Source organism: Podarcis pityusensis (assembly GCF_964106645.2).
Source record: "Podarcis pityusensis genome assembly, chromosome: 4".
Classification (NCBI taxonomy): domain Eukaryota; kingdom Metazoa; phylum Chordata; class Lepidosauria; order Squamata; family Lacertidae; genus Podarcis; species Podarcis pityusensis.
In genome coordinates this window covers 85,111,949-85,139,453 of record NC_138027.1, presented here as the reverse complement: position 1 = coordinate 85,139,453, position 27,505 = coordinate 85,111,949, and the positions used below count along the sequence as shown (strand labels likewise).

General features: G+C 39.9%; 1 protein-coding gene across 15 annotated transcripts in view; it reads right to left on the bottom strand.

Annotated features, from left to right (window-relative positions):
* DOCK9 (dedicator of cytokinesis 9) overlaps positions 1-27,505 on the bottom strand; it is a 103,047-nt gene that overhangs the window by 9,014 nt on the left and 66,528 nt on the right. For 4 of the 15 annotated variants that reach the window (XM_081002875.1, XM_081002879.1, XM_081002873.1 and 1 more), the window contains exons 29-47: positions 26,452-26,535; positions 25,338-25,449; positions 22,676-22,854; positions 21,505-21,621; positions 21,274-21,394; positions 20,064-20,197; positions 17,672-17,786; positions 15,920-15,986; positions 13,712-13,759; positions 11,153-11,289; positions 8,430-8,545; positions 6,988-7,125; positions 5,590-5,772; positions 4,946-5,059; positions 4,048-4,263; positions 3,584-3,641; positions 1,758-1,864; positions 1,113-1,235; positions 151-264 (exon numbers count right to left, since the gene is read on the bottom strand). In XM_081002875.1, the coding sequence (XP_080859001.1) occupies positions 151-264; positions 1,113-1,235; positions 1,758-1,864; positions 3,584-3,641; positions 4,048-4,263; positions 4,946-5,059; positions 5,590-5,772; positions 6,988-7,125; positions 8,430-8,545; positions 11,153-11,289; positions 13,712-13,759; positions 15,920-15,986; positions 17,672-17,786; positions 20,064-20,197; positions 21,274-21,394; positions 21,505-21,621; positions 22,676-22,854; positions 25,338-25,449; positions 26,452-26,535 (2,283 nt within the window). Of the gene's footprint in view, positions 1-150; positions 265-1,112; positions 1,236-1,757; positions 1,865-3,583; positions 3,642-4,047; positions 4,264-4,945; positions 5,060-5,589; positions 5,773-6,987; positions 7,126-8,429; positions 8,546-10,617; positions 10,662-11,152; positions 11,290-11,902; positions 11,941-13,704; positions 13,760-15,919; positions 15,987-17,671; positions 17,787-19,212; positions 19,387-20,063; positions 20,198-21,273; positions 21,395-21,504; positions 21,622-22,675; positions 22,855-24,973; positions 25,016-25,337; positions 25,450-26,451; positions 26,536-27,505 lie in introns of all 15 variants that reach the window. The other 11 variants (XM_081002865.1, XM_081002872.1, XM_081002874.1 and 8 more) reach the window with 7 other exon arrangements.

The following is a 27,505-nucleotide window of genomic DNA, read 5'->3' as shown; positions in this document are numbered from 1 at the left end:
ATTAGTTCAATAGTTCATTAGTTTCAAATACATGCAAGTAGAAATATACAATGCAGTTAACGCATGCTGTAAAAAAGAGTACATTGCAAAAAATTTGCAATTTTTCATATGCTAAGTTAAAGTTCAGGAAAGGCACTGGACAATGCTCACCTGTCCAAAAAATGCAACTCTGAAATAGGTTCCCAACAATCTTTTTCCTGTATGCATAACTTCTGTAACTTTGCTGTACGCCCGATGCAATGTGTCATACAAATGAGCTAGCCTCTAAAAAAATGGGAAAACACGTTTTGGTAAACGGTGGCACTGAGATGTTTAGTATATTCTGAACAACGCAAAACAAAATAAAAAAACATACAAGCTTTTATATATCGTTAGCAAACTGTATCAAAATAATACAGTACTTAACGGCTTGGAAAACCCAATTGTCTGAACTTAGCTAAAATTAGGGATAACTAAGTACCACTGAAAGCAATGGAACAGGTTATGATTACTTTTTCAGGTGTTACCTTATATTTGAAATTGACTTAAGTAGTAAATATATATTAAAAACATGCAAGAATGATAACTAAAAGTGAACATTCCCCCAAGTATACACATATCCTACCATAACATTATCATCACTGTAAACCAGTAAACAGCTAACCATCCATTGAATGAGCAGGATGCAGATATCAAAATTTACAATGCCTTGGAATCTAAAGAAGTCTTAGCCTGGTTCCAAAAAGATGGTGGACTAAGGGCTTGCTGCAGCTCCTTGTGAACAGCATTCCAAAAATGTGGACCACTTCGGAAAAGGCTCTTTCTTATGTAGCCACTCTCCGCACCTGCCTTAGAAGAGGTACTTGGAGAAGGGACTCCAAAGCTGATCTGAAGAGCTGGCCAGATTCATAGGGGAAAAGAGGCTCCATAAGGTAATGGGGTCCCAAGCCTTATAAAGTTTTATAGGTAAAAAAATCCCAGCACTTTGAAGTTAGTTGCAATCAAATGAATCCTCACAACTTTCAATGAGACTTTGCTGTATCTTTAGCTGAACATTACCTATTTCAACATCCCACAACATTAACAGGTATCAAATGAAATCATTATAGCATAAATAGATTTGCATCAAATACCTCAAAATCTCTCCGCTTTTCATAAATAGGAATTATAAGTTTATAGATGTCAGCAATCAGTTCATAACGTTCAGCCTTCCACAGCCCATCTGCACACTGTTCTAACAACTCCATCAGTACATCCTAGTTACAGAAAGAAAAGCACACACATGTGGATAGAGACTAATCTAGAGCAATCTAACTTTATTTTTCTCAAGCAGCATAAAAAAGGATTAATTTCCAGTACAGTGTGTTTCTGATCCAGCAAAGGCTCCTGACAGTGGAAGGGGAGAGGCAATTTTCACCAATTCTCCTTTCTGCCTACAGTCTGCAGTGTCACACTATTCTAAAGCGTTCTGTGGAAATCCCGTCTGGTTAACATTTAATTGCCAGCTCCAAGGTTCCTCAGTGCTCTCTCCCCAGGCTCTCCCCAAGCCTGGCTTTTATAGCATCTCCAGCATAACTTGGCCTCTTTGTCTTAACATGCTATAAAGTGAGTAATGGTGTATGCTATTTATTATTTAGTTGTGTTTCCATGGGTTAAAAATATTTTCAATGTGTTATGAACTCTTCGGGTTAGACAGCAAGCAAGACATTTTAGAATTCAATAAAAAATAAATTAGTATTATGATGATACAGAAATAAATATGAATTAAGTTTACATACTTCATTAAAGTGAACATCTTGCATCCCAACATCTTCCATCATAGAAGCCTCTTCATCTATATTTGGAGTGATTACTCTGAAGCTTATACAGCCTTGTTTAAACATTCCTATTTATATTGGATGGGAAAAATGCAGACAACACTCTTGAAGTAGATCAACGGAAGAGAGGAACAGCAAAACCCACAAAGGCATGAAAGAAATTAACACTCTTAAAGTTGCAGTGAATAGATCTAATTTCAAGTTACGCTTGGTTGGGGGGGTATTGGATTGAGTAGAGGCATCCCTTCACTAACTTCTGAAATCTCAGCTGGTTTCCTCTTGCCAACTGAGTAGTGCTTGTGCCACTATGCTGGAGCAGGCCCCCCCCCCCTTTCTGCCTGCTGAATGTGTGGGCAGAAGGCGAACTGGCAGTATCCTTGCCAGCATGCAGTCCCCAAATAGGGCATTCAAGGGCATTCTCTGTTGGATCCCAAGCTGCTCTTACAGCCAATCCCAAAGTCCTGATCCACCCCCTGCCCCACTGCAAATCTTCTGCTGCCACTGCCATTGCCAGTGGCTAGGCTGCAGCACTGCCATGTGGCAGTAGCACCACTATGCAGGGGGTCAGCAGCAGCAGGTTTGGATTTTATTCTTAAACAGTATAGTGTTTTAGTAAAGACTTGAATAATCAGAAACCATGCTCTTGGGTTTCTGAACCATAGGACAAAATTCTACTGATTGCACGTAAATAGTAAGCAAGTCTATTTTCACAACCATGGTTCCTTCAAAGCCTAAGATGGAAACTTGGGTAACAGGAGGGCCTCTTACACATGGTTACTAATGACTATTCAGGCTGGCATTGGATATAATTATCTTCAGTAACCCAGTGTGGCAAAATAGAAGTGAGGTGCCTTCACAGCAAACAGAAAAACTGTATGGGGGTCTTTAGACATTATAGACAAGTAGAGGTAAAGGTAAAGGGAGCCCTGACCATTAGGTCCAGTCGTGACCAACTCTGGGGCTGTGGCGCTCATATCGCTTTATTGACCAAGGGAGCCGGCGTTTGTCTGAAGACAGCTTCCGGGTCACGTGGCCAGCATGACATGGCGAACCAGAGCAGCGCATGGAAACACCGTTTACCTTCCCGCTGGAGCGGTACCTATTTATCTACTTGCACTTTGACGTGCTTTCGAACTGCTAGGTTGGCAGGAGCAGGGACCGAGCAACGGGAGCTCACCCCGTTGCAGGGATTCGAACCGCCAACCTTCTGATCGGCAAGTCCTAGGCTCTGTGGTTTAACCCACAGCGCCACCCGTGTCCCTAAGTAAAGAAGCTGTTTGTCTGATGGTACATCCTGTGATGCTGATATGTTTAAAAGGCTCACCAGTGCAATAGAGCGGTCCACTGAACAACTATTACCATGCAATCACTGCACAGACAAGATTGTTGCGAGAATAAAAGGAGGAGGGAGGAGAAGAGAACCCTAAGCTTTTTGGAGGAAGGCAATGATGAAACTAAAAGAAGCAAACATTCTGAGTGACACTTTAACAGATGGAGTGTGATGAGATTACATTGGATTTTCCTTTCTGTAACAGTCTTTTCTTAAGATATTTCTTCAAATGTTTTATTGCTATTTTTTAAATAGAAAGAATAATAATTTAATTGTTATTTATTAAACTATTTTTGGACCTTTATCCACATGGATGCTAGGGCAATACACAATATGCGTAACTACAACTGGCTAGACAAAACGTAAATGCACAAATTCTAACGCAGACTGGTATATAACCACTTAAGCAGCAGTTTAAAATATCCCAACAACAATGGAGTAGGTGCATAATACATACCTTTTCGGAGAAGGTACTCTGCCACCAGAGCTGTTACGTGGACATAACACATTGCCGCCTAAAATACAAACAATAGCAACCATTACTACACAATTTTTGTTGTGACTAAGTTCTGTATACAGCAAGCCTGCAACATTCAGCTTTACATGCTTGGCAATTTAAAAAAAAACCACAACTTTGGCAATCCCATCTACCATTGTACCCATTATATTTTGACTATATGCAATTTTGGCTTTAGGCACAATCCCTGGAATGTAACCCCTGCATAAGTTGTGGGCGTACTGTATATCTTGAATAAAACTAAAAACGCTGGAGCAGCACAGCAATTCTTTCTAATTTCTGTTGGCACATTTTTCTCCAACCTCTTCAATATGTGTGTGATAGATTTATAGAATTATTTTGAACTTTAAGAACAGGATTGCCAGATCATCAAAAACCAGTGGAGTACTTTCTGTCTTGCTTACCTCTGAAAGATCTCCATTTTTAACATGAATTCTTGCCATGCTATCCAACCATGTCTTCCTGAGTTCAGGCGTACTGGCATAAGACTTTGCCAAACTGTACTGAAGATCCACAAGCATTTCTGGATCATTCTCATGCTCCTTCATTTGTGCTGTAGCCATTAGGACTGTACGGATGCGTTTTGTCAAATCCTTGACATCGGAAGGAAATGTCGTGTGCTGTAATGTGAAAACAGCGGCAAGATATGCAAAATGAGCTCAACAAGGGGAAGCTAAACTGTACCTATCCACTTAGTGACCTATTGCTTGAAATTCCTTTAGGAATAATCAAGTAGTATGAAAGAAGAGTAAAGTTGTGTGGACTGTTCCTCAGAATCCTAACCGCATGAACATGGTCTTGGCTATTAGTTGCATCTACTCCTGTTAATGTTACATTGTTTCCTTCAAACAACTCTAAAATGTAACTATTTTAAAAGCTAATTTTGTATGTACTTGTATTATACAATGAATACTATTATATAATATTGTATAATATACTTATGTATATTGTATAATATATTATACAATGAAACTAGTGTCTCAAATATGGACCATTGTGATCTGAAAAGATTTTTACAGAGATTTTCCTTTTTCTCTCAAGCATCAAGAATAACTTGGCATTTTTGGCATTTTCAAATAAGACTTCATCAAGGTCCCTTTTGTGACTGCTTCTGCATTTTTCATTCTACAGCATTTCTGTACATTTTGTTCTCTGCTTATACATGACTATAACCTTCTTATGGTTGATCCATATGGGCTGTTTACATGTTGAGGTTTTAGCATCAATGCCATGGGAATGAAACTGATGATCCAGACCCTTCTTTATAATTTCAAAATGAAATGGAAAAAGCCTACTACAAACCTTAGTAAGTCTGTCACTGTTAGCACAGTTATTGATGATGGAAAGCGACTGCTGAAATCTGGTTCCACCAATTCCGACAACATCTGCAATCAGCTGACTCACAGAAATGATAACCTTGTAAAGAAGTAGAAACATAAATCTTGAAGATTTCAGGTTGGGGTTTATATTGTATGCATTATAAATTCTGTATACAGTTTTGGAACTTTCCTAAATATTAAGCAGCCTGTAACTTTGTGTAAATAAACAAATACATAAAATAAATAAATAGATTTGTAGACACTTCTGGGGAAAATGCAAACCTGTATGTGAATAATTTGCATTAAAACTGCAGTGATACAATAGGGCATGAGTTTGAATATCTAGAAACATCAGCTACTTGTTCCAAAATTTGTGTATAGGAAGTACACATAGAGAGTGCAGCAGCAAGGGTGACCTTTTCACATAGCTGCTGGGCATGCAGTGTTTATTATCACACATAACTTACAGTGTGTGTGTGTGCTGCTCGATGCACTATGTAGCTGAAGTCTGTTATAATATTATGTTGCTAAGTACACACAATCCAGTCTTTAAGGCATGATACCAGAAAAGGTCAGCATTTCATCTCCTTAAAACCCCTTAAATACATAAAAACAAACTGTACTGACTTGTAGGTGTGTCCTCACAAACGATCTCTTTCCTGTGTAATCAAAATTATTCCTCATCAAGAAATAAAGGAGCTGTGATGCTTCTGTTCGTATTGAGCTCAGTTTGGAATTGCAGCACTTCAAAATTTCATAGCACAGTGAAGAACACATGTCAGCCCTTCCTTCATAAAATGTAGAAGGAAACTGTAGAACACACAGAAACATTTACTCTTTAAAAGGTAGGATAAAACGAAACCATCAGGTAACAAGTTTCAAATAGCAAAGTGTTCAAAAAAATGTCACATGGGAGTTGGCTGTTTAATTTGTAACACACTAGAAAGGGTCCCTGAAAACAAACACCCTTGATACAGATACAGTGGTACCTTGGGTTACAGATGCTTCAGGTTACATACGCTTCAGGTTACAGACTCTGCTAACCCAGAAATAGTACCTCGGGTTACGAACTTTGCTTCAGGATGAGAACAGAAATCGTGCTCTGGCGGCGCGGCAGCAGCAGGAGGCCCCATTAGCTAAAGTGGTGCTTCAGGTTAAGAACAGTTTCAGGTTAAGTACGGACCTCCGGAACGAATTAAGTACTTAACCCGAGGTACCACTGTATGTGCATCCGTGTGTTTAGGAGTCCCAAAGTCAGCTTTGCAAATAAGTGTACAAAGAGTTTGCTAGCTTGCCTACCTCACAAATTTAGTAAATTGTAGTCTATGCAGAAATTTGCAACTTTGTAAAGCTTCACCCTTAAAGTGACTAGAAAATATATTTTGACAGCCTGACAGAAGGTAGTGGTTGTCTCAAAATAAGACCAAAGCTTAGACAGGAATTCAGTGTTTCGGGGCTGTCAGATTTCAGATCTGCAACTCCATTTCCCAAAAAGAAAGCAATTGTGACTTTGTCACCTGTTTTAAAGGGTGGGCCATATGGCCCACATTCTAATCTCTCCCATGACACCCGGAGATAACCACTGTAAAACTGAATGGCCGAACACTATGTTTACATACCGGACTAGCACTTGATGGTAATGCAGTTCTGGGTTCTGAACATACAGTGGCCTGCTCAGTTAAATGGGTTCACCTGTTCCATCAAGGGATTTGGGAGCCTGCTTCTTTGCACTGGCTGGACTGGAATGTCAGTCTACTCAACAAGACAATGATTTGTCCAAATTCAAAAATTAACCTGGCATCTAGTTCCTAAGCTAAAGCTCCATGAACACAACAGAGTCTTCCTTCACTCTCAGTTTCAGAAATATATACTCTGATTGAACAAAGAGATATGCTGTCTGGAGAAAAGCAATACCCTGCCCTAGGCTCTCTACATTTAGAGGCAGCATATAAGTAACAAAACAGAACTGCCCCCCCATCAATATAACATACAGAGAGAAGAAATTATAAATTGAAGACTACTTACCTTAAAAATTAGTGATCTTAAGGCATTGAAGACATTTTTTAATGCAGTTTCTGACTGATTTTTTTGCAGAAAGCAAAGGTACACATCGAACACTTTTTTCATCAAAGGATTATGCCCATGATCCATCAGGAGCTGATTCTTAAAATTAAGAGAAATATATTTTGATACCTACACAGTTGAATTACTTTAAGGCCTCAAAAGCCATTATAAACCTTATGGACTTGTTGATGGAATGCTTCCCTGGTGGCTATCTGAGCACAAACATCTGGGAAAGAATTATTGGTCTTACTTGAATTGCAGACTGGTAACATGGACAATGAAGACACTTGATTGGGTAATCAAGTAATGGAGGCAGGAACACAGAATTGTGGGAGGTAGGCTTAATCTCCTCAGTTTTTCAGGCTCACCAAGCAGCAGTAATCGATGTATGTACATAGAAAAGAAATCTGAATGTACCTGCCTACCTCCCCCCAGCTGATGACATGCCGCCAAAATAAATAACATAACCCCTTAAACATAGGAACAAAGGGAACCCTTAAGTAAAGCCTTGACAGCAGTCTGAAATTAGCACAACTGCAGACCACAGCAGGGAGGGCTCTGGTGTTTTCATCTGTTTGTCACCTTACAAATCTACTCTTCAGGTAAGACCAATCGTTCTATTTATTGCAGTGGACGATGAAGCCCACTGGATTGGGACATACCACAGTGATTCCCAACTGGGTGGGACCCAACTGCAGTGGTGTTGCTTAAAGTGCCTGATGAACGAGCACGAGCCTGACTATACACATTGTGTCAAACTCAGAGGTGACCCGGAAACATCACAAACAGGGGTTGTTTGAAGAGTTTTTCAATGGGTGTTCTGATTATACATGATTTCACGTAAGTGTGCGGTGCCTTGGGGTGTAACCCAGGCACAAATTGGTTGCTGCCTGTACTCCAGATGTTGTCAGATGACAGCTCCTATCATCCCTGATCATCAGTGTTGCTGACTGGGGCTGATGGGAGTTGGAGTCCAGCAACATCTGGAGAGGACTATGTTGGCTAAAGGTAAAGGTAAAGGGACCCCTGACCATTAGGTCCAGTTGTGGCCGACTCTGGGGTTGCGGCGCTCATCTTGCTTTATTGGCCAAGGGAGCCGGCGTACAGCTTCCGGGTCATGTGTCCAGCATGACTAAGCTGCTTCTGGCAAACCGGAGCAGCACACGGAAATGCCGTTTACCTTCCCGCCGGAGCGGTACCTATTTATCTACTTGCACGTTGACGTGCTTTCGAACTGCTAGGTTGGCAGGAGCAGGGACCGAGCAACGGGAGCTCACCCCGTCATGGGGATTCGTCCTAGGCTCTGTGGTTTAACCCACAGCACCACCCGCGTCCCACTATGTTGGCTACCTCTGGATAAAAACTATGGCTACGCCTAACTATACAGGTATCTAAGCACATACCTTGAATGCCATTGTGAATAAAGATAAAGTGTCCAGAATTGTAAGGCAAACTTCAGTGGCAATGTTGGCTTCAAGTAAAGATTGGTGAAGGACATCTGCTTCTGAATGGCCATAACCTGTGGAAATTTGAGGCAGTTGTTACTTTGAACTCTGTACCAGACTTTGACTCCAACCTTTTAATCCCAACACTACTAATCAAATAGTAGCAAAGCTGTAATTCTTATGTGTCTTACAGGAATGCTGCAGTTGCAGGTATATAACATGTGCACCTATTTGCAAGCTTGGGTCGTGTAAATGATTGCTTTATGTTTCAGATCGCTTGAAGCAAAAAGTAAGGGCTGAGAGTACATAAATAACAAATGAGTTACAGTAATATTCCAATTGTATCCCAGACCTGTGGCCTACACATAGGCGGAATCAGCCTAGGTAAGTGACAACTGAAAAATAATTTTCAAAAATTCTGAGACCCATTCAGTTTGGTCTAGGACAGTTCTTTTCCAGACTTCTGATAGCTGAAGCACATTTTTTCATTTTTTAAAAATTGAAAGCGTATCAAAAAGTTTTACCCTCATACTAAGAATGTAAGATTAAGAATTACCCACCTTCAAAAAACACAATCCATGTGTTTCTTAATGAGTCCTCATTCTAGGATATGCCTGCTTGTTGGAAGGTGACAAGTCCTGAGCAGACTCATGCAGACAGACAACTGTTAGCCTCCTCTAAAGGCAGATAATTCTGCTGCATCAGGAGTCTTTAAATGCTCTAATCATTTACAACACACACAGAGGGAAAGAAGTCCCCAGCATGCATCTCTGAGAGATGCAATGGGCAATCTCCTTCATGGTTGCATACAATGGGCTCCCAAGAGCAGTTACTTTCATTCTTATCTGAATATATAAATGGAACCATTGTAATACTATGCCACGGATACTCTTCTCACTAAGTCAATCCAGGAGAATAACATGGCCAATGGTATCAAAGGCTGCTGAGAGATCAAGCAGAAGTAAAAGGGTTGTACTCTCCTGTCCCTTTTGTGATGAAGGGCATCCATCAGGACAACCAAGGCTGATTCAGTTCTGAACCTATGCTTAGGAATAAGGTGGCCCTTGAATACCTTTAACCCTCCAGATGTTGCTGAACTACAGCTCCAATTATCCTTGGGCATTTGGGAATGTTTGCTAGGGCTGACGGGTAGTTCATAAACATCTGGAATGCCAAAGGTTCCACAGCCCTGCTGTACATTAAAGGAAGCAGCAGAGAATAACTGTCATCAGGTGAATGGCAAATGAATTTTGGCAAACTGAGAAATATGGCTACAAGAAGAAGAAATCTAAGGATCTCCTAAGGCTCGCAGAAACACAGCGGGATTTGCATGCACCCATTTTCCCCCGAATACCTTCCTTCTCAAAAATTGTCCCAACCAAATTCCTGAAGTGCTCTTTAAATGTCTGTGTTCAAAATAGGATTTGACACGAGGGTTTTAAAATAGAACAAAAATGATGATTTTGGTCCTAAGTTCCACTTGTGGAACAGGGGTTTTCTGCCTTCCATCTGCTGCTCCTGGGGCCCTCCAGAGAAGGTGGTGTGGGAGTTCCAGATGGAGGGGGAAATCCCCCCACTTTGCTTGAGTGGAAATTACTTCCGATTTCACAAAGGCAGTGTTCAGTCAAATCAATCTGCATGCAGCAGTGCCATGTCCATATTTAAAATGTGTATTGGAAAATCTCTTCGCCCCCACCTAAAAAAATTGAACTCAGGGATAGAAGTCTTCTGGCGAATAATTCTGGGGATTCTGTGAGGTATTTTTGAGAAAGATCTGTCAATCTGTCAAACTTTTCTGTGTCTGGTCTGGGTGATCTTTCCGTTTTGGAAATTTTGAAAAATGGGGAATACACTGCTAGATTATAGCCTTAAAAACAGGCTAGAATGAAGAAAAAGTATCCAAGACTTAAATCAGCTCACTACTAATTTCCAGAAAAACAGATGCATTTGTTAAAAGTATTAGGCAGTACACAGTTAATGTGGGTTTTATTATTTCAGCAAGCTGCCCATTCTTGAATACTGTGAAGCTTCACAAAAGTCAAGTGATATTCTTAATGATGCAGCTGAAATATTTCCAAAGATTACTTAAGTCTAGATTTCATTTCAAGAATTCCAACAGAAGCTGACTTCAACCTGATTGTCTTACCATTGTCTACAGAAATTCCAAGCAAACTTGATATTTTTCTCACACTGAAAACACAGAAAAAGTCACTTCATTACTGGGTGCTTCTTCACATCCAAACTAAATCATGGACTTTCACACTACTTTTATGCTACTTCAGAGTATTTCCCCTTAAAAGCTTTATGCCAAAACATGGTCACATGATCAACCAAGCACATTTCACCGTTTTCAAAATGTTCTTGAGAAAGAGTATAATGAAAGTTCTCAATGGCAGTTGAAAACGTTGTTCAAGATGAACACCACAGAGTGCATAAATTTGAAGTAGTATACATCAAATACCAGCGTATACAAAATTTTGAGTATAGAATGTTAAAATGCTGTAGTTAACCATGTTCCACATTGTGTCATCATTTGGTACTTCCACTCAGCTGTGAACGGAATTCATGTTGGTGCTTGACCTTGAAAAATAAAGTCCATGACATGCTCTGGTGTGGGTTTCGACCTGACTCTGGTGTTGTGGTACTGGATGAGATTTCAGGTGTTATGTCATGGAACTTACTGTGGCTAAATGTGAGAGAGTTATCCAGGCTGCTCAGCTGCTGTAATCTGGCATGCATCATCCCTGTTCTGTTACGGGAAACAGGCAATGTCTGAGATTTTCGATCATGAACTATGGGTCCCAACCCCTCCTGGTTCCTGCAAGATGGGTGAAATGGGACAGAAGCAAAAGTTAAACATGTTGCACTGCAGCAAGAGAGGGTGAGAGTTAGTTAAGCAGGCCAAGCAAAAACTCTACTAGAAGATGAAAATACAATGCAGCCTATTATCTATTTTAGTTAAAGCTTTGGGAAATTTATCCAGTCAGTCAAAGCAGTACATAAAGGATGTGGACTATAGTATTTACTTCTTGACCACAATGGACTATTTACAGTTGGACAGACTGGAGGTAGGTCAGCTATAGTGAGAGTCTTAGGAAGACAGACTCAGTCAGGAAGACTAACTCTACCTGACCACTGTACTTTGGTCATTTTACATTAGCTTAAAATAGGCAGAATTCCGAAAGCATCACAGCAAGTACCTTCTCAGTCCAAAAGCTTCAAAAATGCTTGAAAGCAGCAGCACACAACTTGCTTTAGAAACATTTAGTTCAGAATAGTAAATGTGCTACCGTGTATACAAATAATTTTAAAGAGCGCTTTGTGTGATGTGAGTTTGTTATAGAAAGTTTAAGGAGGATCTGAGAGAGTATTTAGTAAGCACACATGCAGTAAGAGCAAAATTACGTGATATACTAATGCCTGTATCTTACCGAGGCAGGAAGGGAGTAGAGCCATATACTTTGTTAAACTTGCCAGCAATCAAGTGAAGGAAATAGAAAAGTGATCTGTGTTAGCAATCAGTACAGACTAACCTCCCAGTGTGTACCACCACCAGAGCTGACAAGAAATGAAAACCAATACCAGAATTACACACATCCCTGTTTCCTCAACCATAGGGTGTGTAAAGATTGCATGCACTATTTTTTTTGCTAGCACATTCCTTTGGTGCATCTCAATGTGAAATATTTGTGAATCACTTCAATAATCACAATTTACATCAGAAACGTGCATAGTTTTCAGTTCAATGTTTTCACATGCAACACAACCAAGTGGTATGTTATTGGTGAAATAGTCTCTTAACAAATTCATCAAGAGCTATTTAATGCATTTTCATGCATTATGAATATTCCTACTTATACAACTATATCAAGTGGGCAAAAGCTCAAACTGTAATTTCAGGAGCAGCAATATGTATTATTCTTAAATAAAATGGTTAAACATCATGTAGTACATTAAGAAAAATGCAACAATAAAGAAATAAAGGATATGTTACTCCAGTCCAAAGAAATAACACAAGTACCAGTGCCACATTAGAAATGTGTGGCTTAATTCTGGATGGCAAAACCATGTATGTGCTGTATCACTTCAGTCTGCATGTGAGGTCTTACTCAAGAGTAACCAGCACAATGCCCTCCAGATGCTGAACTTTAATTCTCATTAGCCCAGTCAACATAGCCAATAATCAGGATAATGGACACTATAGTTCAACAATGTCTTGAAGATAAGATAAGTCCTTCTCCCTGACATCTAATTTATTGTGTGGAGGGATCTTTTGGTCAGAAGAGCCCAGACCTGCTATCTGAAGTGATTTACAGATCATACACTGCTTTACCACCTCAGGCGCTTTGTGAGAACTAGGTGCAAACATTAGGAAGCAGGCAGAACAAATCTAAAGCTGGGGGAAAATCCAAGGTTTAAAGAACCCCAAATGGCATTTTCCCCTGGGAGCAGGCTGGGGAGATGGGGGATAAATAGCCATATAAGTGTTGCAACACTTTTAGGTGAGTTCAAATACATATTCAGTTTGATTCACAGAACAGCATGCTTTATTTTTATTTTTCCATGCCTCCTTTCAAGACATTGTCAAAGATTAAAAGCAAAATCAACCAATGGCAATAGAATAATCTTCTTTTGGGAGAGAAAGAAAGGCAATGTATATTGTATATTTCTCTTTCATATATCCAAGTCATAATTTCCTGTATTTGTGTCTGGTGTAAGTCACAATAACATCAGCTAGCAAGTAACAGGCTTGTGCCAAAAGTCCATGTGGAGGCTGTCTCTAACATCAAAATATTGCAACAAACGAGGTAAATTTCCATACAAGCAGCTAATGGAACTAAGACCAGTGTGGCCAGCACTGGATAGGATGAAAATATACATGTGGTGTTACAAAGCCTTGTTTAGTCTGACTGGATAGTGCACAGGAGGTAGGAATAATTCACAGGCTATCATTCAGGTACTATGCACTGTTTTGAGAATGTCACAAGGCAGTTTGGGCAAACCTCCACAGTTTTAATAGCCAACACAAAAATCCCTAACTATGTAGTGCAGCAATTTGGGATGAGTTTTCAGTGCTAGTAAGGCAAGACAGGTAACATGTGTCAAGCACTACAAAGGCCGTATACTTACCTTCTAATACAAAGACATCTCTTTCCAGTATTAACTGAACATTATTCAAATGACAAGAATTTAAGGCATTCTGTCACAACAAAGTTACACCATTAGGTTATACACAGTACCTGGCGATGTATCGTTTTCCCATGTATTGAAACTGATGCAAGCACACTCTGCAAAGAACACAGTGAGGGTTAGTTTTAAAACTAAGGCATAATTTTAGTAAAAACTTAACTGGAGCCAGCTCATGATATGATAAAATAAAATCCCATCCCCAAACCAGAGTCTCTACCTCAATCCCATGTTACAGCTGTCACCTTTCTGCCAAACAAGTTATGTTCAACACTTTCTGCTCTCATGCAGAGTGAAGCCAAGATGCAGTAGTTGCTATGCCTGTCTTGTTTATTAAAACAGTATAGGAATTATCACTGACAATTTTTTCCACTTTCTGTAGTACTGTAGTGCAATCCAAACCATGTCTAATGAAAAGTAAGTTGTTAGGATTGTAGCTGTGTCTTCAATGATCTCTAGTACATTTAAATTCCTGAACCACCAACAGTGAAGAAACAGTTCACAGCCAATCTGCTTTCTTCACAAAAATATTTATGCCAATGCTATGGCAGCAGCATCAGTCAAGTGAATGAATGAAAAGCCTACAGGCATGTGGTCTTCTTTAGGGTCAAAATGCATTCTTACCAGGATCTGTCTTGGGCTCTACTTATGCTAGAGAGGTCATGATAGTAACCTCTAATTATAGAAGGCAGTCTACAGAATATCTCCCACACACAGATACTGTGTGATGGGGGCAGCATAGAACATGTTGTTGCCCTGCGGAGCGACCTTTCCATAAAAGTTCACTACCATGAACATCTTCTCAAAGAGCTATAACAGTGTACTTATTTGAGTTTCTAGTAGCTGGCATCCCATCATTAATAGATAAGGGAGCAGAAGTGGTGAGTGTTTTATTCACATTATTAGGTAACTTCATTTAAAACATTAACAGGCAGTCAGAAATGCCCAGAAAACAGGCAACCTAAAATATTTAATAATAAAAGAACTTTGATCATGACTTAAAGGTAAAGGTAAAGGGACCCCTGACTGTTAGGTCCAGCTGCGAACGACTCTGGGGTTGCGGTGCTCATCTCACTTTACTGGCCGAGGGAGCTTCCAGGTCATGTGGCCAGCATGATTAAGCCGCTTCTGGCAAACCAGAGCAGCGCATGGAAACACCGTTTACCTTCCCGCCGGAGTGGTACCTATTTATCTACTTGCACTTTGACATGCTAGGTTGGCAGGAGCAGGGACCGAGCAACGGGAGCTCACCCCGTCGCAGGGATTCGAACCGCCAACCTTCTGATCGACAAGCCCTAGAACTCTGTGGTTTAGACCACAGCACCACCCGTGCCCCTTGATCATGACTTATAGAAGACAAATTAGTTAGGGATTTGGTATATCAAGAGATACGACCTATGACTGATAAATGAATCTCCATATTCAGAGGCAGTATGGCTGAATATGATATACTGCAGACACATAATGCGGAAGAGCTATTTCCTCCATGCTCTGTGGTCTTCCTGGAGTCATCTGGTTTGCCACAGTGGGAAGCTGGGTAACAGACTTGATGGATCTTTGGTCTGATCCAGCAGGGCTCTTTTGCTCTTCTTAGGGACAGACAGATTGATGCAAACAACCATGTGTTAGTTTTGTATCTGACTGAGGGCCTTCAGTTCCCGTCAATGTTTATAGAAATCTGATAGCACCTTAGGTGTATCAAGGGTATTCACAGATTTTTGAGGAGTCACCAGTGGATTTGCAGCTGGTAAGCTAAGGGATTCATCTTTTGTACTCTGTTAAACACAATTATCCTGTGTTTACAATAAAACGTTCAAGACCTTATTAATATACTGTATAATGATAATAACACTTGGAACAACAGAATGCAGCAAGGTAAGATGGGGAAAGGAAATATGTTTAATGTCCCCTCATCTGTGCATCCCTTTTCATGAAGTATAAAATGATAATTTCCATCTCCAACTTATACGTGAACAATAGTAGAACAGTATACACACACAGGTTTGCATACATCTCGTTGGAAAAACTGCAAGCTGATTTACTTCTAATTGCCAACATGGTATTAATGTTGAATGTGTGGAGATAAATGTGTGCATGTGGGAACTTGTGAGATGTATTGCAGATTTCTCCATTACCAGGACATTTTGAAAAGTTGCAATGCTATATAGTATATACAATATTTACTGCGGACTTTAAGTTCATGTCTGAAATGCAATAACTGTACTGTACAAAGAATTATAGTAATAGCCAAGCCAACTCACTCTGCAATTGTGAAAAAATCCATAAGTTCTGATGTTGAGGCCTTGTTCCAGTATGTGAAAAGGGCATCTACAATGTATTGGAAAAAGCAATTAATAAAATGTGAGTATCACTGATGTGAATAGTTTTAAGGACACAAAGCAGGAAAGCTAGTATGTTACACAAACAAAACCTGGTTTGAGACTACACATCTAACAGCAGACAGCCTTCTAAATATGCATTTGAGGTACAAGTGCACAGCTTATTACTCCACAGCTCTTCTGTATAGGCTCTCTATTCTATACTGGTCAAGATTACATAGCTTGAACTAGAGATGGGCCAATCTATCAATTTCTCTCAGTTTCTAATTTTTCCACTCTTAAGCTCAGTTCACCACATTTCCACATTAAAGGTAAAGGTACCCCTGCCCTTGCGGGCCAGTCGTGTCTGACTCTAGGGTTGTGCGCCCATCTCACTTAAGAGCCCGGGGGCCAGCGCTGTCCGGAGACACTTCCGGGTCACGTGGCCAGCGTGACGAAGCTGCTCTGGCGAGCCAGCACCAGCGCAGCACACGGAAACGCCGTTTACCTTCCTGCTATAAAGCGGTACCTATTTATCTACTTGCACCTAAGGGTGCTTTTGAACTGCTAGGTGGGCAGGAGCTGGGACCGAAAGACGGGAACTCACCCCGCCGCGGGGATTCGAACCGCCGAGCATGCGATCGGCAAGCCCTAGGCGCTGAGGTTTTACCCACAGCGCCACCCGCGTCCCATTTCCACATTAGCTTGTGATTAAAAAAAAAACTACTCAGGCATATTGCTCTGCATTTCAGCGCACATTTCTCCTAATGTGCAAGCAATACCCCCTAACATGAAGCATTTCTGTGTTGTATTTTTACCTTTTGCTCATTTTTTTGATTGAAGAACTGGATTACAACATTTGTAGAAATGTGAAATTCAAAGGATATTTTGGGAGATACCCATTCGGGAAGGATTAGGTAGGTTTTGCAGGGGAACTAGGATGAGATATCACCTAAGTGTGTAAGCTGAATGATGTGGAAGGAAGCATTCCCCCAGGTCCCCAGCCATGTAAATATATGCCAGAGCTTTGAATTCTGCTTGGCAATTGCCAGGAGTTTCTGAACAGTCTTCAAAACCAGTCCCTTATACAATACATAGCAATAGTCTAATATGGAGGTTTAGCAGAGCATGGATAACAGAGCCAGATTCTCCATTTCAGACCGGAAGGAGCTTCAGCTGGTGGAAGATGCTCTGTGCCACTAACACACATCGGGTATCCAGGGACAAAGCTGTAGCACTCCTAAACCACAAACCTGATCCTTTTGTGGGGAGAGGAATCCCATCCAGAACAGGCTGAACTCCACTTCTGTAGAGGGATAAACTACCCACCAATGGTACCTTTGTCTTGTCTGGATTAAGCATTCATCTTGTGGGCATTTTCTGCTCATTTATATAAGTTTACATCCCCTAGCAAATATTTGGTTGGTATAATGCCAAATTCAGAGATGAGTTCTGGGGCAGGGAAGCAGGAAGCATTGAAGTAATCAAGTCTTCAGCCCCTGATAAATAACAGCAGAACCAGAAAACTTTTTGCAGAATTAAGCACGAGGAATACAAATCAGAAGAGAATCAAACAGAGGCTATTACATTCCAAGTTACACATGACATGTTACAGCTGTTACTGAACAAGGGTTTAAAACACCAAGTTATTGTGTTAACTCACTGTCAGAATTTAAGTGAAAAACTTTTGCTTACCATCTGACATGCTTTTTAAAATATGAAGGAAACACATCAGTAGACTCCTGATTTCAGCTTGATCAAGCTTGTCACATCGAACTACAGAACTTCCCAAAGGGCAAATCTGCTGGTTCTGAAAAATACAGGAATACAGTCGGACAAGAGGCTCATCTTAATGCATTAAGGCACAAACACAGCATCTCAAAACCGAGAGAGTGTTGGTTACCAAGGACAAAGGTGGAACACTCCTAATCATAAACCAGATCCTTTTGTGAGGAGAGGAGCACTCACATGTTGATAGTGTAAGTTGCTAAGACACACCAGCATATAGACCAATCTAAGTTTGTACATTGTGCCCAGATCCAATTCCCTTTTTGTACACATTCCATGGTTACCTCTCTCAAGCCTTCAATTTGTAAACAAGAAAAACTACTTAAGGATAAGAGTTAAAGTAAATGCGTATCTTCTTTAGGGCAATTGGTCAGTATCTAAATGTGTATGATACAGCCATGCTTCAATATGTGATTTGTATGTGGAAACCATAAAGCAATTACTTCTGAGCCTCAAACTACAATAGCAAAAGTACTACAGTGCAAACGCGCACAAACAGCTTAAACTAATGTGGAATTAGAGAAGACTACGAGCAAGGAATGAAGTGTCATGGTATAACTTTGAACAATAAAAAGAGCCAACACAAATAATGCCTCATCATAACTGTCAAAAATGGAATAGAAACTATATGGAAGTTTCAGAATATTTGGTAGGCATGCATGATCATCTGACACACAGGAAACAGGAATATCACACAAAAGCCAAAGACAATTTGACAGTAAATGCTTAAACCTGCATTAATTAATTAATTAATTAATTAAGCCTTACAGATGTTTCAGGCCTTCTTTCAAGTGTTTGCCTGCATGCCTTCCCCCAGGCATACTAATTTTGAGATAAAAATATACAATTACATATGCAGAGTAGTCTTTCAATCCTATTAAGATCAACTCAGGTCTTCTGACTTCCATTCCTGAGTTGTAAAGACTTTCTGCAATATTTGTTGCTGCAGGAAAGCCCTGCACCCATCACTGTAGCCCCAAAAGGCAACTTGCTTTGAAATCAATCAGCCCAAATAAAATATTATCAGCCAGGAGAAAAGCTTAGAAGTAAGTCAGCTAGGATAAGTACCATCATGAAATGTATAATAAAATAGCAGCTATGTCAAGCAAGAAACGAGTATAACTTGAACATATGATATTCAAAAAGGCTACACCAAGTTTTAAAATTTCAGTGCTACTGTCAATTGCTTCACACTGCAAATCAAGCCATTACCATGAAGAAAAAAATAATTAGATGACAATTTTGCCATATAGCAGAAGTAGCCTTACAGTGTGCAGATCATTAACAAATTTGATGGTGTGGTTTTTTACATTTCAGTATGCCATGATACTTTCAAACAATTAAAATACTGTTTCCTCTCCAGTAGAAGCTTCTTCAATGCTCAGGGCAAACTTGGCAACAAGCTGAACTCAGAAACTAAACCAAATAAACCACACAAAAATGAATACTTCTTGTAATGGAGGAGACACAACAGCATGGAAATCTCTCTCTGGTAAAGATGGAACTGTCAATAGTGAAAAATCCACTGTAACACGCTTTTTCTTTGATGAATGGTAGTGTTCTCGTTCCTCTCCACTAGTAAATAATGTATGAGCAGAATGCCTTCTGAGAAGTTTCTCCCTCTGCCACAAGGCGGCATGTCAGGGTCAAGAAGAAAACATTAAACCATGGTGTGACTGCCACAAGATCCAACCTCAAAACGTTAGAAATATGACAGGTAAAAGGCAAATGCAACTGAACGTGAGAAGCTAAATACGCTTAATTATTAAAACTCTTTCACTGAAAGCAACCATGTGGATTTATACCAGTGAACTAAGACAAGTAGGACTGTATCCAATGGTAGTCACACTCTAACCAGACCCATTGATATTAATGAACCTAAGTTATCCCCCTTAATTTTAAGAGCTTTACACTGAGTATGGCTACTATTGGAGACAGCCCTTGGTGAATTAAGAGTGTCCTTCAAAGAATGGTACTACATTTTCTAAAACTATTAATTTATTGTAAATTTTCCTGCATTCATGCAGTCTAAAAATAGCCAAAATAAGTTGGTTTTATATATACACATATAACATATTTATTGAGACAGTGGCATGGTTTTCTCTAGAAATTAATGTTCACCCAATAGGGGCCTCCCCTTACAGCTAGACACATTTTATTTAATGTAGAATAAGAGAAGAAATAGAAATGGCTACTCATTTTCCCTCAGCAGAGTAAGTTATACAGTAGTAGCAAAAAAGCAAGATTAGAGTGTGTAGAAGCTTCACTTACAGACACAAATATATAAAAGTACCCTTACCTTGTCAAGGGAATTGCTCTTTTCACTATGTCTTTCTGGGAGACTGTTTCCTGAATCTGTACTTATAAGAGAACCCCTTGAGTCTGCATTTCTTACACAATTAACATTTGGAGTCGAAGAGGTATACGGGGATGCTGAATAATAAGATGGCAGAAAAGGGATACATTAGAGGCTCTGCTAGTGTGAGATTCAACCTGCATTCAACTGCCCCTATTTTATTCAAATGACCCTTCCAGTATCTATATGCTAGGTAAATGCCAGAAACCTGGCTTGTAAAGGGGTGCCAGTTGGGTGCATGTTTCAGGTGACAGAATTCAACATCTGGATTTATCAGTAGGAGATATCTGAATGCAAAGAAATACAAACTTACCGTATTTTCCCATGTATAAGACTAGGGATTTTTCCCTTAAAAATGTCAAAAATTAGGGGGCGTCTTATACACAGATACATCTCCTCCCCGTTTTCTTAAATCTGAGTCCCCCAAAATAGGGAGTGTCTTATACATGGGGGCGTCTTATACATGGGAAAATACGGTATTTAGTTATAGGATATACATATATATGACTTCATTATTTTATATCCCATTCAAGAAACTAATGAGTACCCAATTTTTTCCTTATAACCAACTGATAAAGTAGATTTGGCTAAGAGAGTTTCATGGGAACAAGCTCTGTAACTGTGTGGAAATTCGATATTTTTAAGTAATATAAGGGCTTAAAGGGACGTGAAGTTAGAAATAGAACGTAGAAATGGAAAGGAGAAACCATAAGGTAAAGGATGAAGAAGTATATGTGAAAGTTATCAAAATTAGATAGAAAATTAATTTAAAAACCTAACTGAAAAGAGAGATCAGCGAGAGCAGGAAAATGAACTGCTCTGTCAGGCAGGAGAGGAAAAACTGAGGAGTGACCATACCTGCCTCCCAGAGTTCTTTGCTCTCCAGCCTCCATCACATGACAAGATAATACCCAACCCATTTATGGCATCAGCAACAGACTCAAATTTTGAACCCATGTTTCAGTGGCATAAGTTCAAACACCATCCACTATGCCACATCAACATTACATCCCTCAAAAGATCATTTTCACCAATAAAAGATCTACATGTAAAGTATCAAATTTCATTTCTTAGAAGGCTACATTTTGCTGTTCACAAGAGACATTAAAAGCTTTAATTAAAATAAGTGTAAAAAGTATTTTTAAATAGTTACCAATGCCTGATATAGCACCAAACACGTCCTTGTGGAGGTTGCTATCAAGGGTATTCACAGATTTTTGAGGAGTCATCAGTGGATTTGCAGCTGGTAAGCTAAGGGATTCATCTTTTGTGCTCTATTAAAAAAGATATAATTTCACTTCCTTTGATATGCCTAAAAGCGGTATATTTTTACACTAGAGTTTTTTCAAGCTTTAAAGTTTCAGAAATAAAAATATCCACTCACACTGCTGGAAGCATTAATAGGGAAAGGTGAAATATCCTTGACATCAATTCGATGGGCATTTTCTATCAGCACCCCAAAGGTTGGCAAATACAACGTAGCTATTCTCGCTTGATGGCTCTGTACCAAAACATTTTAGTTCTCATTATTCAATGGGAATATACACACACTCACATTTCAGATATTCGCTGTTGTGGAACTAGAGTTATAACTTGATTTTTGGTTCTTGCACATTTAAAAGGAACAGATGTTGGCTGTTCCTTTTAAATGTGCAAACCCTCAAACATATCCTTTTTGCAGTCAGGTGGGAGTCACAAGTTTACTGAATCTGAATTTGCTAATCACGATGTTAGCAATTAAGAAAAAGCTCAACAAGTATGGCAAGGTGAGAATTAATAATATATTTTATAGTGCAAGAAGCATATTTTGCCAGGTGAGCAAGTCTATCTTTGCCCAATGATTCACTCTTGCTTGAGCTGGTAATACAGGCAAAAGGCTCTTTGATCATCTCCCCCAGCGTTCTCGAACCTCATCTCAGAGGATCTCTGCTTACAAAGAAAAAAGAGTTCTGGTGCACAGACAGGCTCCCCCTATTCAGAGAAGTGCAGTAAGTTTAGAATCCTGTATTGGCTATGATCTCTGCATCTACTATTAAAGCATGAGTAGAGGAGCCCTGGGATTAGACTGACTTTATTTGTGAAACTTCAGTAAATAAGCACTGCAGGTATTTTGTAACATACACAGGCTAGCTTTGTGAAGTTCATAGAGGGAAATATTTCCATCCCCTCCTCCCTCTTGCAGCTACCTATAACCTCCACAAAGCCTCTCCAGAGAGGTGGTGCCTCCTCCTGAACAATGTGGGGACAGAGCATGGAGGCCTGTTGGGAGAAGGATGGGAAGGTGAGATTTCATTTCATGAACTTCAATTTATCTGTGAATTGCAGCCTAATATGGGATTCCCAATAGTCCCATATACCCACATTCCACATTGTTCAGGAGAGCCCCTCAATCTCCTACACAGAGGATTCTCATGGGGCACAGGCGGTTACAATAAGGAAGAAGGGATATAAAACATTTCTTCAGTTCACTTCTTTAAATTAACTTTTCTTAGGACCCAAGTCACAAAAACTTCCACACTTAATATAACTCAAAAAGCTTCTGAAAATACACTTACCCTGGAAACATATCTGTCATCCAAAGAATGCTTTATCATCAAATTCTTCAAAACACTGATTGCAATTTGACGGATGTCTCTGAACTCTTGCAGTGCATTTCCCACCTCCCTCAGCAGCAGTCCTACCAAGAAGTGATGCTTGCAGAACTCATCTGATAAGGAATAGTCAAGCTGAAGGTCTGAAAGCAAACACCACAGTTAAGAAAGTGTATATTTTAATATAGAAAGATGCAATCCATTGCCATTTGTAAGCACCACAATGCTCACTACATTCCATGTACTCTTATTTATTAGAAAAACAAAATAGTGTATCTATAGATTGTTCTTTTGCTTTTTATAAGCAGAGCCAAGACAAAAAAATGAAAATATTTAAGCAGTAATGAATTACAGGCAATTCCCAGTTTACATACATTCTATTCGCGCACTACTATGAACACACACTGCCAGATACCCAGAAGTGGTACCAGGAAATGGGGATCACCTGGTCAACGGAGTTGGAGGGATGGCGGAGCTTCCACAGCTGACACGAGTGGGGAAGAAGCTTCCCCACACACGTCAGCTAGGTTGGTCAACCAAGCCCCACCATCCCTCTGGCTCCCACAAGCCAGAGGGGCAGGAGGGCTTTGTTGAGCAGCCTCAACAAGCCTCTGGCTCATGAGGAGACCCTTCCTAGAGCCCAAAGAGGATGAGATGGGAAGGCTGAGCATCTCAACAAAGCCCCCCAGCCCCTCCAGCTCACGAGGAGACCCTCCCTCTTTGGGCTCTGGAGTAGGTCTCCTCCTGCTGAGCCAGGGGGACTCGCCAGGGTGCTCTCTATTTTACGTGATTTCGCATATGCGCATGGGAGCCCCGTGTAAATGGAGAGTCATTGGTACTGACAGTAATTCAGTAATTTGCTCTCTTGAGTACATGGTGGCTTACTGACTAAATATGAACTCTTGGAAAAGAACTCAATTGGTGGTCTGCTGTGGTCCAAGTCAATCTCTCTCATGCTTTATGTGGCTACAGAGCAACATTTATGCATTTTAAATAATTTTCAGACAACCACACTTTCGCACAAATATGTTCTGCTAAAACCAAGCAAGTGTGGGTGACTACAAGCAAAAGGTCAGCTATCTGTGACAAAACTGAACATGCATTTTTTAAAAAGAAAACAACCAATGGCACACCTAGTAATTCAGTGGCACTTGTACTATCAAACTTCTTGTTTTTAGTATTACTTTTTTATTTAGCCCAGGAAGCTAGCTAGCCTTCCTTTTCTTGGTTGGAAAAAAGGCAAGCACCGCCCCTAGAATGTGATGCATTGGAAACATATTTCCAGGAAATACATCTAAAGAAATGTAAATAGAACGTGGAAAATAGTGGGAAAGGCCTTATTTTGCTTACGAACTATGAAACAAAAGAAAAGCAGGAAGAAAACATCCCCCATGACTCCAGCTGTAGTGAGCATCTACCATCTGTGTCAGCATGTTGTAGACAACAAGAGGCTGATGAGGCAGCTTTTGGAGACCCCATAATTAATATATCCTTAAAAGGCTAGGCCTTTATATTTGTGTGCCTCACTTCTTGCATAATAATTCCATTCTGTTGGTCCAATGACACCACCAGGGTGCATATGCGTATAGAATACGTCCAGTAGGGGGAAAGACAGAACGAGTCCTTTTGAATTTTGAGAACTTTGCTTTAAAGGATAATTTAATATTTCTGACTGCTGGAGAAAGTTAGGTATGTGATTCATTGCAAAGTACCCCATAGTCTTCATTGAATCAGAGTTACTCAAAAATGATTCACAACTAATCCCACCCCTGCTGCTCCACAATTAGCATCAGCAAAGCTTGCTGACACAAAACAGGTTCCAAAGAGAGCATGGGCATACCCCGAGGGAATTTATTCCCTTTGAGTAGCAGGCCACATCACAAAATACTTTTGAAAACCCTTTCTGTATCAAGGATTCTGCAATGAAGTGCAGGGGAGCTGCTATTCAATACACACAAGCTTGAAGCATCCATGCAAGCACAGGACAACTGAAAGAAAATAAGTGTTTCTTGATACTCTGGCTTGTACTAGCAAGATGAAAGCTCTGGAATGTTTTCAATCAATTTATAGTGACATGTTCATGCATTTTTTATTTGTTTCCAAATGAGCACGTCAAATTTATTTTAAAAGCTTTATTTTATCCATAGCAGTGTAGCATGACTCACAAATGGAATTACTGCACATTCTTCCTTTTTACACAAGTCACCATGGTTTTTAAATTAGAAAGTCAGTGTAGGATCAAACAGCACACTCCACACCTACCTATAGGAGTGTCATAGGATTCCACTGTTGGTGAAAGAAAAGCTAATTCAAAGGAAAAAAAGAAGCAAAGTAGGACAAAACCAATAAGTAACAAATAGCTTTTCTGGTTTGAGACAACACAAAGAAACAATGCTAATGAGACAGTGTGTGTGTGTGTGTGTGTTACACCAGAACTAAATTACTTACCTATCTGCTTTCACTCTATCACTTTATTATACAAACTGGTGAAAATTAGAGGAGACAGAAATAAAATCTCCGTCTCACAATTAAAGAACCCCAATATACATGTACCAAGTCACAATAGATTTCAAGATTTTTCTTACAAGACAACAATGTCAAATTAACTTTTCAAATGTGAATTTACCTTGATATCGCTGAATCCTGCCTTTTCCAAAAGGCATAGGCAGATTCAAAGGAATGTAGTGTTCATGATTACATACTACTCGGAGAAATTCAAATTTGAATTCAAAGAGGGTCTGCAAAAATATGTTGAAGTCATAAAATTGGTTGTTTAACAAAATTAGTATATTTAAATTCAATAAGCACGCAAAAGATTTTTAATATCTGGTTTCAGTTCTTTGAAAGGATGGCTAAGAAGACCCAATAAACAAACAGCACACTGTCTGATTTCCATACAATGTTTTCATACAAGGACACACATATTCTGATAACATGAAGGCTCATTATATTTTTTCTAACTTTATTAGAAATATGAAATATAGCAGATCTTTTTGTTTAACCGATTTCCAGCTTACACATGGTGCAATCTTGCCTGCTTTGTGAGATAAGATGAAGATATTCTTGGAAACCAAAAAACAAGCAAGCTTTGCTTTGGAAACGTATTTAAATATTGCAACTAAGGAAAAAAAATCACTGCCCATAAAATATATGTATCAGAATGCTACATGCATGAAGGCTGCACTTACAGGACACAAAGTTACGGACGCAGACCTTTCATGGGTGTAACAAGGACACAACTTTTACTGGTTACAGCAAACTGGGTTTGGTCTAGGATGGGGACAAAGGAACTATCCATCGCGCAGCCCCATCTGCAGAACTCAACCAGAAATGAGGAGCTGGCCTGAGTACAGGGCAATCTGGGTGTGGGCACATCCAGTGGGCCTCTCAGACAAACTAGGATTCATGCCACCCGTGAGCTCTGTTTTAGGTAGAAAGCAACAGTCCAAGATCCCTTAAGGAGAGCTGCTCAGTGGCAAGTAGGGTTAAACTGCCAGGCTCTGGTCCTCAATCAACCAAATGGAAGCTCACATTAGTTCCCCGCGGAAGACCTGTCTGTGCTATGAGTCAGTCAGCGCTGCAGAGCAGATCGCATCCAGGACAAGTCTTTCCCACCCACTCTGCCCACACAGGGAGCCAAATAGGGTTCTCTAGGTAAGCTGGGGACCTGGGACAAACAAACAAAAAAACCCCAAAATGACAATGGCAACACAATTTCTTACAACAAAGCTATTCAGTACCTTTGGATCTCCTGGAGCAAAGAAGCTGATATAGTTATTAATTTGCTTGAACACAAATCCTCTGTCCATAAAGGTGAAACATCTCTGCAAAAGCAGAAAAAGTCACAAGAGCATTCTAAAGGCATGGTAGTTAGTAAGTTATATTTTTATAGCTATTTCCAAGAAAAAATCTATAAAAACTAAACTAGCCTAAAGCAACAGTTGGATGCCAAGCATCAGATGCTTAATAAATGACTCATAAATTATATATTTCTAAATTAAATCAAAGATTTAATAATCTCATCTGAACTTCTTATTGTACACCACATTTCAAACAAGTTTTTATTGTACATAACCACTTATGATGAGAGACTATGAATTCATAGTCTTCACTATCAATCCAGGATCAAAATACCCCAGAACTGCAGGATTTTTATTTCAAAAGTGCTGCCCCTTCTATCATCTCAGTACTATCTATAATTAATAGCAGAACATTCAAAACCAGCTTTAATCAAAGATTTACATTATCTATTTTCTTGACACATACTTTTCTTTCATATGCCAATTTATTGGGGGTGGGGTAGGGAGAGAGATTGCCAGCTATTGCTTTCTAAACCTGCTGTATCATGTTGACCATGAGAGAAAAGAAAAGCTTAAGAACAGTTTGAGTTCTGCATGAACAATTGCTAAGACAGTGGTGGGGCACACCCAACTACCTGTCAAAATCCCTTGCTTAGGGTTCCCAAGCCTGGTGGCTGTTGGGTGCTTGGGAATACTGCACATAGGAGGTTGCTAGCCCTGTGTTCAACACTTCCCAAAGCATCAAACACAGGACAAGCAAAGTGGTTCTTTCTCCCTTCCCCATGGGGAGGTGGGGGCACAGAAGCTGGCATTTTGCAGGCATCAACATGTGCAAGAGAGGTCTCTCCCAAAGCCAATTTGCCAAAAGCTGGTTTCTTCCCCCTGCATTTTGCAGATCAGCTGAGAAAAAGCACTCCTCTCAAAAACACAATGCAAGAGCTTGTAAAGTTTTGTTTCTGAGATGGCTGCTGCTGTTTAGCAAGAGTCCAATACA